Consider the following 12,707-nt stretch of genomic DNA (forward strand, 5'->3'; position numbering starts at 1 on the left):
AATTGTATTTGTTTGTTGTTTCAGAGTGAAAGACCTTGAGGATTTTACTGAAATAAATGCTGCTTCTCAGAAAAATAAGAGGCAAGACTGTCATCCTTTCCTTACATGCTGTTAAAAATTCTCTAGTTAGATATTGATACTAATAGTCCTTTTCCTGTGAAGGTAATTAGGGAAGCCAAAATTAATACTTGAATTTGAGCAAGATACTTAAAATTCCTTATTAAATACAGAATAGAAAATATAAATAATTCAGTATGGAGGAAACTTAGTACTTGATTTTATCTTATTTGAACCTAAACAGTCAATGCATGGCCATGTTTTTTAATTACAGACCATTTAATATGAAACATGGTTATCAAATCAGCTGTTTCACAGCCAGTGAGTTACTAGTTAGTAGTATAGATGTGGTCATATGATCCTAGAGAATATATGCAGACCTAAACAATAGTAAGACAAAACGGTGCTGGATATAAATACAAAGCAAATAACACGTTTTGGCAACCATGGTGCTGGTGCCTGTACTAAATGAAATCATATTACCAAGTTAAAATGACATAATTTTAGTCCACTTGGAAGATGTAAATAGACTCTTCAGCTGTAGCATGGCATGATGATGACATGCAAGGGTCACAAATTGAAATGAGAGATTCAGACATGATACAAGCAGGACAGACCAGCAGTGGATCAGGTTGGCTGAAGAAGCTGTGCTACCTCTGTCCTTGGAGGTTTTCAGGGGTCAATTACAAAATGTCCTGAGCAACCTGGTCAGACCTCAAAGATTTAGAGACTGCCCGAGGACCGTTTCAACCAGACTTATCATACACTCCTATGATGTGGGAGAGACACGGACACACTGGGAAGAATCCAGCAAATGATTATCAAGATGATCCAGGGATTGGAGCATTAATCCTCAAGTGAGGCTGACAGAGCAGGGAGTGCTCAACCTGGGGAAAAGGAGTCTTAGGAGACTATATCAACTACTATAAATACCTGAGAGGAGGATACAGAGAAGGCAGAGCCAGGCTCTTTTCTGTGGTGCAATGACAAGATGCAGAGGACACTAACTGGGACACAAGAGATTTCCCTGCCTGCTCTGGGAGGCCCTGCTTGAGTAGGGAGTTGGAACAGATTGCCTCTAGTTGTCCCTGCCAGCTTCAGCCCTTCTGTGATTCTGTGTATGATTTTTTGAGTAGCATGTCATACCTCTGTAGTGACACAGTGGAGAGGAAGAGAAAAATGCTGAGGTTTGAACTGATAACCCTTACATCACTACCAAACATTTGTAGGAATTGTGTGTCATATACACTCAGTAAGTCAGGAGCCTTCCTTGTTAAATGCATGCACTTTTTTCCCTTCTTTAACAAACAAAATTCAATGCATTTAGTATGAATTGAATTATGAATTATGAATGAACTATTGAATTATGATATGAATTAGTATTGAATCAAATAACCTCGTTTATTCTGAGTTGTTTCTAACTTTCACAGAGACGAGGACCTTGGTGATCACACAGAAGTGAAGCCTACTGATGATCAAAGTAAAAAGGGGTAAGACTCAATTCATAGTTCTCTCTAAAATTTAAAGACCACATAGCAAAAGCTGTGGTTGTTGCTTAGTGTGGTATCTGAAAATACTGATTCCTAATGCACATAAATTGAATTTTCATAACTTGTGTAAGATATGTACACAAGATATGTATATTATTTATAAGATGTGCTGGATTAATTATATATAGCAATATAACTGCACGTATTAAGAAAGCAGCATAAGTAAATGTGTTCATAGCTTAAAAAAAATCACTGATGATAGCATGTCAACTAATGTGAAGGCAGTATTATGTCATCAGGTACCATTCATGTGTTTTTTTGTTGTCTTCCATTTAGTTGTATATATAAATAATGAGGAAAATCTTAGCTACTTGAACACACAAGTATTTCTGCTTTTTTTTTAATCGAAGTATTTTTATCCTAGCTGTTCCACTTGACAGACCAGAGGAACATAACACTGAATATGTAAAGTGAATGAGTTTCTCTTCTGGTTCTGAAAAGAAGCCTGCCAGATTAGTACTAGAGCACAATAGAGGGTGCTGCTTCATGCAGCATGCTGTGCATACAAAACCACGACCAACACTGAGCGAGGTTCATTTAGCAAAGCTTTAGTCCTTGGCAAGTTCACTGAAATAAATCAAAATGCAGACCAAACATCCAGAGTTAAGGCTTATAATCATCAAATTGTTCCAGAATGTAACATTTGACAGAACCAAACAAGAGTAGCCTTTGTCTGAGCTGCTTTGTAAAATTGTCAAGAAAATTATCAGCACTTATTACTTAAATCCTGTAATTTATCTGACAAGGTTTATTCCTCTTGGTAGCATATAATCTTTACTGAATCTAAAATTGCAGAAGACAAGGTTTATTCTGCTTGAATAATAATCATGCTTGTTGAAATAAGAGTCTATATATCTGTTTAGCTCATGATTACTAATGGAAACATTAGTATATATATGTATGTATGTACATATATATGTATATATAAACCCACATAAAATATTCAGTTTATGATCTGGAACTAAAATGCAGTAAAAGAAAGAATAAGGTCTCATGGAATATTGCTAAGAACATGCAGAATATTATCAACCACTGAAACTCTTTTACAGCTGAAAACCTCACTAGGCACTTAGAGGAAATTAGGGTTCATTTAAGTTAGGGGAAGTTTCTGATTTAAATTTATCTACTAGCATAAACTGAGGGCAAATTACAGAAATAAATTACAGATCTGTGATTCTGTTGTTTTCCACAAGAAACAGTTTAACAACAGTAGATTTCTTTAACTGTTGTTACTTACATAAGCTTCTCATTTTATGGCTGTAAGTGTAACTGAAAACTGTGTAGTTGAAAAGGATGTTTATGAAGACTGTTTACTTTGATTTATTTTTTTTAGAATAACTAAGCAAATACATGAAAATCCTCCAAGTGCTCCAAATAATGTCCCAGAAGTAACCTGCCACGGTGACAGCAAAAGAAAAAGCAGGTAAAGTGGACAATGAATTGAGAAACATTACATTTAAAGTGTTATTTCTTGCAAAACAAACAAACAAACAAACAAAGTATATATATATATGTGTGTGTGTGTGTGTGTGTGTGTGTGTGTATAATGAGATGCCATCTTCATGCAAGAAATTTCAGAATATTTGAAAACCTCACAATGGACTCTGATATCATGCCAGGCCTCTTTCAAATTTCTCTTGAATGAATAGAAGCCCACAAAGCAAACCTTCAGTGCATAGAGTGGGCAGGACTAGACTTGCATTATTATTAATTGGCAAGAATATTATTACGTTCTGTAAAACAGAAAATAATTGTAACATGTTTCTCACTAGCTATGTAATTTTAATGCATTTCTGGTGTTGCATAGAATGAAATACAACAAAAGTATGCTAAAAAGTCAGGTAAGTTGCACCTGGGTAGGTTCAGATTGGTGTTAGGAGAAACTTCTCTGAAGGAATGGTCAGGCACTGGAATGGGCTGTCCAAGGAGGTGTTGGAGTCGCTGTCCCTGGAGGTGTTCATGAAACATTTAGATGTTGTACTGAGGGACATGGTTTAGTGGGAAATATTGGTGATTGGTGGACAGTTGGACTGGATGATCTTAGAGGTCTTTTCCAACCTTGGTGATTCTATAATTCTATGAATTACCATATACCTTATGAATTTCTGAAAGAATAGGGTAATTAAATCAGTTCAGAAATGTTCAAAACATGTATGACAAGGTGGCTTGTTCAGCTGTCATATACTGGCTCGTCCCCATTCCAAACAAAACTGACAGTTAAGTAACCAGAAAAGAAAAAAAAAAAAAAAGGAAGAATTAACTGATCTGGCAGCTAAATTCAGTCTACTCTTTCCTAATCTGACTATAAGGAACAGCGCAATTATTGTAAGGAATGCAAATCATACATTAAACATCCTGCATTTTAAAGACTCTCATTCTACTTCTAGAGACATACTGTATTTTTTTTTTTGCTGTTTGACAGTTATTTGAGGACTAGTGAAAGAAGGCAAAAATTGCGAAAATACAGCATGTCACCATCTCATAATAAGTATAATTTTGTCTGAGGTATGAGCAGAGGTAAAACTGATATCATAGTGTAGATTTCACTCAGTCCTGTGAATTTCATTTTGAAATACTAAAGAGTCATACAGCAAGTGAACATAGCATAGGGACACTTTATGTCCAAGTTACACTTTCTTATTTGGTATATTTTTGAAAAAAAAAAAAGAAAAAAGAGAAAGAAAAAGAGAAAGAGAAAGAAAAAGGAAAAGGAAAAAGAGAAAGAGAAAGGAAAAGGAAAAAGAAAAAGAAAAAGAAAAAGAAAAAGAAAAAGAAAAAAAGAAAAAGAAAAAGAAAAAGAAAAAGAAAAAGAAAAAGAAAAAGAAAAAGAAAAAGAAAAAGAAAAAGAAAAAGAAAAAGAAAAAGAAAGAAAAAGAAAAAGAAAAAGAAAAAGAAAAAGAAAAAGAAAAAGAAAAAGAAAAAGAAAAAGAAAAAGAAAAAGAAAAAGAAAAAGAAAAGGGAAAAGAAAAAGGAAAAGAAAAAGGAAAAGAAAAAAAAAGAAAAAAGATCTCATCATTAAACGTGTTGAATTTTTTACAAGGATGTTACAGTTGTTTAATTTCCATATGATCAGTGTAGTGAAGCCTTTAAAAAGTACCGTTTAGTAATTTTTATGTACTTACTGCCTTGCAGAAATTCATCACTTCGTGCCTATGAAGAAAATATAACTGGAAATACTATCAAAACTGTTTACTCTACTTCTGATCAGTAAGTACACATTAATAACGTTATGCAGTATCAAAGGACACAGATGTTTTACATTAGCTTTTCAGGTGTTCAGACAAAAGAGAGCAGTGGAAGTCATCATTACGCTAGTCAGACAGCTTTTCATACAGAGCTCCCTTTCAATGGGATCTTGTCATCAAATCATTACCATGGTTTGGCAGCCTAATATTAAGTAGGCTTGTTAGAGCTGGCATATAAAACATCTAGAAACAATAGCCAGGGACTTACGTGGTAGAGTTGGATTTGTGATTCTGTAGATTTCCAACTCTGCCAGCTACTTACTCTCATTCCTTTGTGAAAATAGTGTCTATGTGACCAAGTTTAAGCCCAGATGTGAGAGAATAGGTTCACATGATAATGCTGATTAAAAATTTCATGTTTTCACACCAGTAAATGTTTTCCCAAATATAGAAGAATATTTGCTCAAATCAGTAATATCTTATCTCTTGGGCAGAAAAAAAAAATTAAATGTGCTCACTGATTTTAGTTCAGATAATTTGGATATTTCCAGTACTTGGAAATATATAGAATCATAAAAACTTGTATCCTTTCCAATGTAAGTACAAGAAACTCTGGGGACGATTAAGAAATGAATACAGTGTTTTATGACAGACTGGAAAGGAGCAGGATCAGTTAATTTTATAATACAGAAGCGGCACCAACAGTTGTATGCAGATAATATATAGACTGATGACTTACAAGGATGCAAAAAGAACAGAGAAAATATTTTAAAACATTAATTTTGTTATAAATGCTATATGTCCTATATAGCTGCCTTGAAAAGTCAGATTTTGTCTGCAGTGCTGTAAATAAAAATGTTTCCAGGCACCTCAATTTAAATTTGACTACAAATTTACTTTTTCAGTTAAAATATTCTATTTGTTACCTTCTACTTCATCCCCACTAAGTGTATGTGCTCCTAGACATTCAGCAGCTTACTGATGTCTCCTTACTGTTTGAAATCATTCAGTTATCAAAGAAGACCATTATTTCTGTCTAAGTATTTTTGCTATTTGGTAATTATGCTCATCAATTTGCTCATCACAAGAGCATGTGTATTACTAATGCCAACTAGAATAGGATAAATGTGCACTTGACTTTTTTTCCATTTATGGTCACTGTACAGACTTTCCCACACAATTAGCTAAGCTTATCAATTTTCTCCTTGAGATTTCTTGGTAGCTCTTTTTCTGACAGCTGATTTTATATTATATACACAGGAGTATAATTGGAAAAGATATATGTACATACTGCAGGAAGCCCTTGGGCATAGATGCCAAAATGATCTTAGATGCCTTGCAAATTTGCTGTCATTCAACTTGCTTCAAGGTAAGAAGATTTCACCTACTACTATGAAAGAAAATTTAAATGTAATACCTACATTATGTTACACATAAAATAAGCAAATATTTAGGTCCTAGGTCTGGGAGAAGAGGAAGACTTGCACACTGAAGGAGAAGATTAATCTAGGAATTACTCGCCTCTAGTCTCTCTCTTTCCTCCTCAGTCCTTTACCTCTCCCTATCCTTGCCTCTCCTTTCTTTCTCTTGCACCCATGAGGATAAAGGACGCAGCAGAACATATACTGAATGTTACTCATATTAATAAGCCTTCAGTTATACACACTTCCAGACCAATCAAATGAATTATACCCTATTTACAGTTTAATCATACTGTAAAATCTTTTTCTTCTTTTTTTTTTTTTTGAAGTTTTGTGGATTTTCTTGGTTAAAGCCATATCAAAGGCACTAATTGGAAGAATTTACATAAGTAACAGAGGTGAAATCACTTTCCCATCAGGATCAAAGTATCAGTTAAAATTTTGTTGCTATGGTGAGTTCCTGCTGTAGGATAAAATAATCTTAATTCTGCTTGCATCTCCATTTATGATTTGTTGTTGTAACAAAAAATACTCACGAAAATCACCTCATTAGCATAGATGACATTCTGCCCAGTCTTCCATAGTTTCTCAGAGCTATTCTTTTCCACAGCTATTGCAAAAAAAGTCACCCAAACCACAATAGTGAGCTCTAGCAATGCAATTTCTTCTCTGGCACTCACTTATGTAATACTTCCTCAGAGTTGTTATTACAAATTGTGGTTTGCTTCCATTCTTTCTAGATGGATGAACCCACATAAAGAGGAATTATATTTTACTGCAGTTTGGAGTGATAACATCTCCTGTTGTTATCAACTGAATTATTTTTAAAATATTTAAGCTTACTGATTAGATGATATTCTTTTTGCTGCATATTCCCAAATGGCAACGTTTGGCCAGCGAAAGTCAGCTTAAGATATCTTCAACTAAACATTTATGAAAGTATTGGCAGAAAATTCATGCTTACAGTTGTATACTTAGATATGTAGTGCGATGCCTCATCATTAATGTTCATTTATCTTCTTATAAATACTAAGTACATTAGATATTTGCATTTGAAAGACATTTACAGGTCTTTCTTCCTTTGTAAATGTATGCACCAAAAGTTTGTGAGCAAATAATACAAGTTCTAGACCGCTTCGTCTGTATAGAAATGCTAGTTGATTTTGATTATTCAAGTTTTGAAGGTATTCTCATCATCTATCTTGGTTATTTATACAAGGAAATGTAAAATGAGAGACCGATAAGTTTTTATAGTACCTTGATACGAGTAGATTTTATAAGAAAAATATAGAAAGACATAGTTCTGCAGAAGAGGAAAAAAAAAAAGAAAAAGAAAAGAGCAAAGTGATCTTTTGTGGTCTAACACATTACACTGGTCAATACTTAGTACTCAGTTTCAATTCCACTTTAGCTCTAATGAGCATGTGAGAAGTAAGGTAATTCCATTTTGTCTGGATTCTGGATCTGATAGATTGCTTTGTCTTTATGTTCATAGTCTTGAACATACACAGTTTCTTTCTTCATTTAGATGCAAACAGATGTTATGAATAGGACTGTTATATTTTTATTTTAATAATGATTTTTAAATGAAATTTATCTGAACAGACAGCCATCGTGAAAATTATAGAAAGCCCTTCTGGGGCAGCTAACAATCTAGTTACTCGAAATGAGCTGTGAAAATAACTCTCATTTTCACTTATCAGCAGATAAGATATCCAAAGAAATCAGAATTTTCCATCCTTTTATTCAATTGCAATAAATAAATAAATAAACAAATAAATAAATAAATAAATAAACTGATCTGGGGGTCAAAATTCTATTCTGTTGGTAGGATGACAGTGCTTCTTCATACACTGTAGGCTCTCCTTGTGACCTTGGGATGTCAGTCTTTTTTATCTGTGCAGTTTCATATGTGTGTGAAGCAAGGAAAATATGTCTGTATCCCCAAAATTAGCTTTTTCATATATTTGTTAAAGAAATTTCTGGATTCTACAAAAATGGGAAATATACACTGGTTAAGATAATGTATTATAAATCCTTTTAAAATAAGAAAGTTTAGAGTCCTTGAGAACTACTCTGAGTTGGATGTTTAATCATGCTTCCTTTACTCAGTGAAAACAAAGAGGGATCTTGAGATTGTGAATCATCTTATTTTAGAATTAAATTCTAAGTTAAGATAGAAATTACCCTCTGGAAATGTCTGAGGGAGATGTGGTTAGTGATGATAAATAGAACCTAGGGAACCAGCTGAGGCTCAGATATGTGACTTTTAGAGTTCTAAAAGTTGTATTTTTAGATATAGTTTATTTCATGACAGTTCTTTTTTAGAGTCTGGATTTCATGATGCTATGTTACTCATAAGTGCTGTTCTGGACTGAGTATATCTGCTTTATGGAAGAGTATGCTGGAAATGAATAGTAGTGAAGGGCTTTATTTTAATTATTTTTACTTTCACTTGTGCTTTGAAGTGTGAAGTATGCAAAAGACCACTGGAAGATCTGAAAGCAGGAGACAGTGTTTGGATTTACAGACAAACTGTCCATTGTGAGCTCTGCTACTCCAAAATTAAGGGTAAGATGTATCATATGGAACAGAGGCAAAAAATGTAAGAAACATTCAGATAACTTCAGTATATTAAAACAAGATGGTTGCGTTTGCTTATACCTGTGTAAGCAAACCTTTTCAAAGTATGGCAAAGAAAAAGAGAAATTACAAAATCTATTAAACTATAATGAAAATATTACACTGTGACTGACATTCTTTACCTTGTGAGGAGTATAGTGAGTTAACAAATATGCAAAGTGGTAACGAATTAAGCCTTTATTTCATTAACTTCTCTAGAAGGTGTTAGACTTTAAGTCTTCTTTGTTCATGGCAGTTATTAATTCATAATATTATAAATTAGTACTTCTGTAAAAATAAAGAGAAACTTAAACCTAGATGAAATGTTATAATAAGATACTGTCGCCCTATGGGCCTTTTTTAAATTTGTTTGTTTTAAAAGATTATGTAATCTGAAATTAATCAATTTGTGTTGTTAAAGAACTAAGTTATTAAGACAGTGCAAAACTTGATGGGAAGAGTGAATTTTACAATTAATCATATTTAATCATACTTTAAAATTAAGGCATTGTGACTGTTACAAAACTGTAGAAAGAAATACCAAAAGTATGCATAGTGTGTTATAAATTTATATGTCATATTTCAGCAAATGATAAGATGTGATAGCCAGACTCCAATCAGTTTTCTAAGAAAAAAAAATTAGTTTTTCTAAGAAAAAAAAAAAAGGATGAAAATTTTAATTGTGTGACATTTAGAGAATGCTTATGTATTTGGCATCTCTAATCATTTTTTTTTCTCTTGCAGAAAAATGGATCTACTAATTTTGACATACAGAAAGTGCGGCAAAGAAGTTCCACTAGTGTTTAGTTAAGTGTATTGGCCTGTTACTTCAAACTGCTGAGGAACACGAACAATTTTTATTTCTAGAAATAAATACTCTAGTGCATGGTTCACAAAGGGATGAATACCATGAGAATTTAGATGCCTTTTCATACAGACATTCTAGAAGGCAAGACTAGAGGTCATTCAGTATATTCATCAGATCTGTGAAATTGATAAACTGTATGTAAAACTAATGATAATTTATTGAAATATTCTGAATAGTAGGACATTCTTACACATCAGTTCTGAAGGCTGTTTATTCTTTTTATTGCAACCATATCTCCTTAGAAATGAGAAACTCTTATCTTTGTGAAGCACAAAAGGAATTTATCTCATCTATGATTAACCATCTCAAAGTCGTTTGTGCAATTTAAAATACTGGTTTCATATAGAATGAGGTGGGTTCTTCTTCATCCTTTGGAGACAGACATGAATTTCAAGAGAAAGATTCTTCCCAAATAATTTAAATTTTAAGATGGTACAAATATCTCTGGAAATTACATCTCTTTTTATTAATGACAGAGGTGTTAGAAACAAAAAACTATTAGGTGAGTTATCTCAGTAGTATCCCACTCCACGTCTTTAGTCCTGATAACTATTGTATTACCAGTTGTATTTTTTTTTAAGAAGAGCACTCTTCATAGTTGCCAAGAAATCTCAGAATACATCCTTTGCCTGACATTAAGATGTATTTATCTTTCCTACTCTATTAAGCTGCCTGTCTAAATATCTGGGATGGATTCATCTCTTCTAAATTTAAACATCTAAAGTGTGGAAGTAGATACTTTGAGGAAGTGATTGGTAAGATTGAAAGCATCTATTTCATTATGAGGTTAACCATGTTATGAACAGATGTTTTACTTTTCACTGTTTACAAAGGAATCTGGGGTAAATTGTTCCTATTTCTGGACATCTGCATCAGGGCAAATGAACTCCTTCTCTTGAGCCTACATTGAAAGCTTTATTTTTTATTTTTTTTGGACAGTGTATATCTATTGAAGTACAGAAACTGAAAGAAGAGTTCATTCTCTGTTATGCCTCTGCAACACTTAATTGTTACTTGTCTTAATTACCTAGTATAATTATTTCAGTGGCTTACTGCACAAAACAAAAGCATCTACTGCTATTCTATAATTTGAGGTGTTTTAGACCGCAGTATTGAGAACTGATTTTCCTCCATTACCTCACAGCTGAAAGGACTTCTTAGGTATGACTGTGACAGTGTTGAGTGCTTGGAGGATCCTGGACCTTAGCAGAGCTTAGAAAACTGCAAAGTGTCAAATCCATAGATTAATGTTAGACTGTTGAATGTCTGTCACAGCCAGATTTCCTCTTCTTGTTTGCAGCTGCTCTAGTAGAGACAGGAGGTAAGAATTTCTGTGTGATCTAAACCATCAGGCCCTCAAATGAATAATGATGCAGCCAGCTTAAAGCATGTACATGCTCTTATGTGAAAAGGAATCATGTAAGAGTAGGTGATTATTTGTAAGAGAAATGATTATGAATTAATGGCAGTGCCCTTAGAAAATTTATTATTATAAATATTTTTCTATTGTGTGTCCATTGCTGATGACATGCTCTTGTTAAACTATTCTTGATATAACCTTGTGCTTTACCAGGGTAATGAGACTTACACAACCTGTGGAGAAAATCCATAGAGGAGTTTTAATATTGGGTGACAAATGTGGTCCTGTTTGGAGACCAACAGCTATTTCTAAGGCTAAATTACAATGGAAGTTGTTGGATATTCACCTGAGCACATTAAAATCCAGTACATCCCCGTGTTTGAGAAACCAGGACAAAACTCTGGAGCCAAGTATCTGCTACTTAAGTGCTCACTGACAGAGAAGTAGCAATGCAGAAATAATAAATAATAGTTCTGTGCCCATTAATTCATCCTTGCTGAACAGCCCTGGCTATTTTGCAGTGTGGATTATTTTTATTAAAATTATTGCATGTTGTAATTTTCCTGAAAAGAAACACTGTTTTTGTGATGTTTGATATTTACTGTATAAAAGCATAGATAACAGTATTCATTAAAGAAAATCACATTAACATCTCAATAGTGATGTATCAAGACGTAATTGTTTTTTGTCCTTTTTTTGCATATCATTAGCATGTGGTGTTTTATTTCTCTTTGACTGGTACTTCCATGAAACTATCCAAATGAGCAGTTTGCTGGCAGCTGTTTTAATGAATGCGTTATCTTCAATAATGCATCAAATTAGACCGAAAAGCTGTATTGAGAGGTGATGTACTAAATTATGTGGGATTTTGTGATTCATCAGGCCCATTTTCTCCACGTGTAATGGATACTTTCTTTTGCAAATCTTGGGTATAGCTCTACAGGGGAAAAAGATTGTTCATGCATATAAATGTAGATAGCATCAAAATTACTGATGTTTACAAGTAGAAGGAGCATCACAAGAACTGTTACACCATTGTACTGTATTCTGCTGTATCCTATATGGTTTCTTACAGAATACTCAGTCTTTGCTTGAAGCAAAGTGACAAACACATTAATATTGTCTTCTAGTCTTTTTTCTCTTTTAATAAATGTCACTATGAGTTTGACAAGACATGGTCTCTCTTACTACATAGAGCCTCTTAGCTTGTGAAAACGTGGTCACCTGCAAAGAGTCATTGCTTTTCTTCAGTAGGTCAGCTCTGTGCATTTCTCCTTGGTACAGAAATGCATGTTGTGTTGGAAGATTCACACGTTCAGTGTGTATCTCCTCAGAATGTTACACACTTTCCTCTCTTGGTATTTTAACATAATCCTTTTATTTAGGATGAAAACAACCAGTTTTACTGGTTGTTTTTCCTTTTAGATCATGGGTATTTGTTGTTCATAGCAACTCCTCTGTTACCCTAGGAGACAGTTATAGCTTCTAGTCAAACAAGTATCAGACTACGGGGGAGAAGTGTAGCTTTCTTTTCTCCCTTCTTCTGCACTAGATCACCTAATTTTTCTTCACCCCAGCTTAACAGAAGAGACACACTTCACTCCATAAAGACAGTGGATAAAGACACTTAACACCTAGATAGGT

At 33.7% G+C, this 12,707-nt stretch overlaps 1 protein-coding gene across 1 annotated transcript in view; it reads left to right on the top strand.

Annotated features, from left to right (window-relative positions):
• SCEL (sciellin) overlaps positions 1-11,659 on the top strand; it is a 49,064-nt gene extending 37,405 nt beyond the window's left edge. The window contains exons 12-18 of the mRNA XM_065743969.1: positions 25-81; positions 1,488-1,547; positions 2,941-3,030; positions 4,740-4,814; positions 6,053-6,161; positions 8,682-8,784; positions 9,580-11,659. Coding sequence (XP_065600041.1) covers positions 25-81; positions 1,488-1,547; positions 2,941-3,030; positions 4,740-4,814; positions 6,053-6,161; positions 8,682-8,784; positions 9,580-9,596 — 511 coding nt within the window. The 3' untranslated portion in view covers positions 9,597-11,659. The remainder of the gene's footprint in view (positions 1-24; positions 82-1,487; positions 1,548-2,940; positions 3,031-4,739; positions 4,815-6,052; positions 6,162-8,681; positions 8,785-9,579) is intronic.
• The last annotated feature ends 1,048 nt before the right edge of the window (positions 11,660-12,707 follow it).

Source organism: Cyrtonyx montezumae, unplaced genomic scaffold (genome assembly GCF_038088225.1).
Source record: "Cyrtonyx montezumae isolate F1298 unplaced genomic scaffold, pur_monq_1.0 scaffold_3, whole genome shotgun sequence".
NCBI lineage: Eukaryota > Metazoa > Chordata > Aves > Galliformes > Odontophoridae > Cyrtonyx > Cyrtonyx montezumae.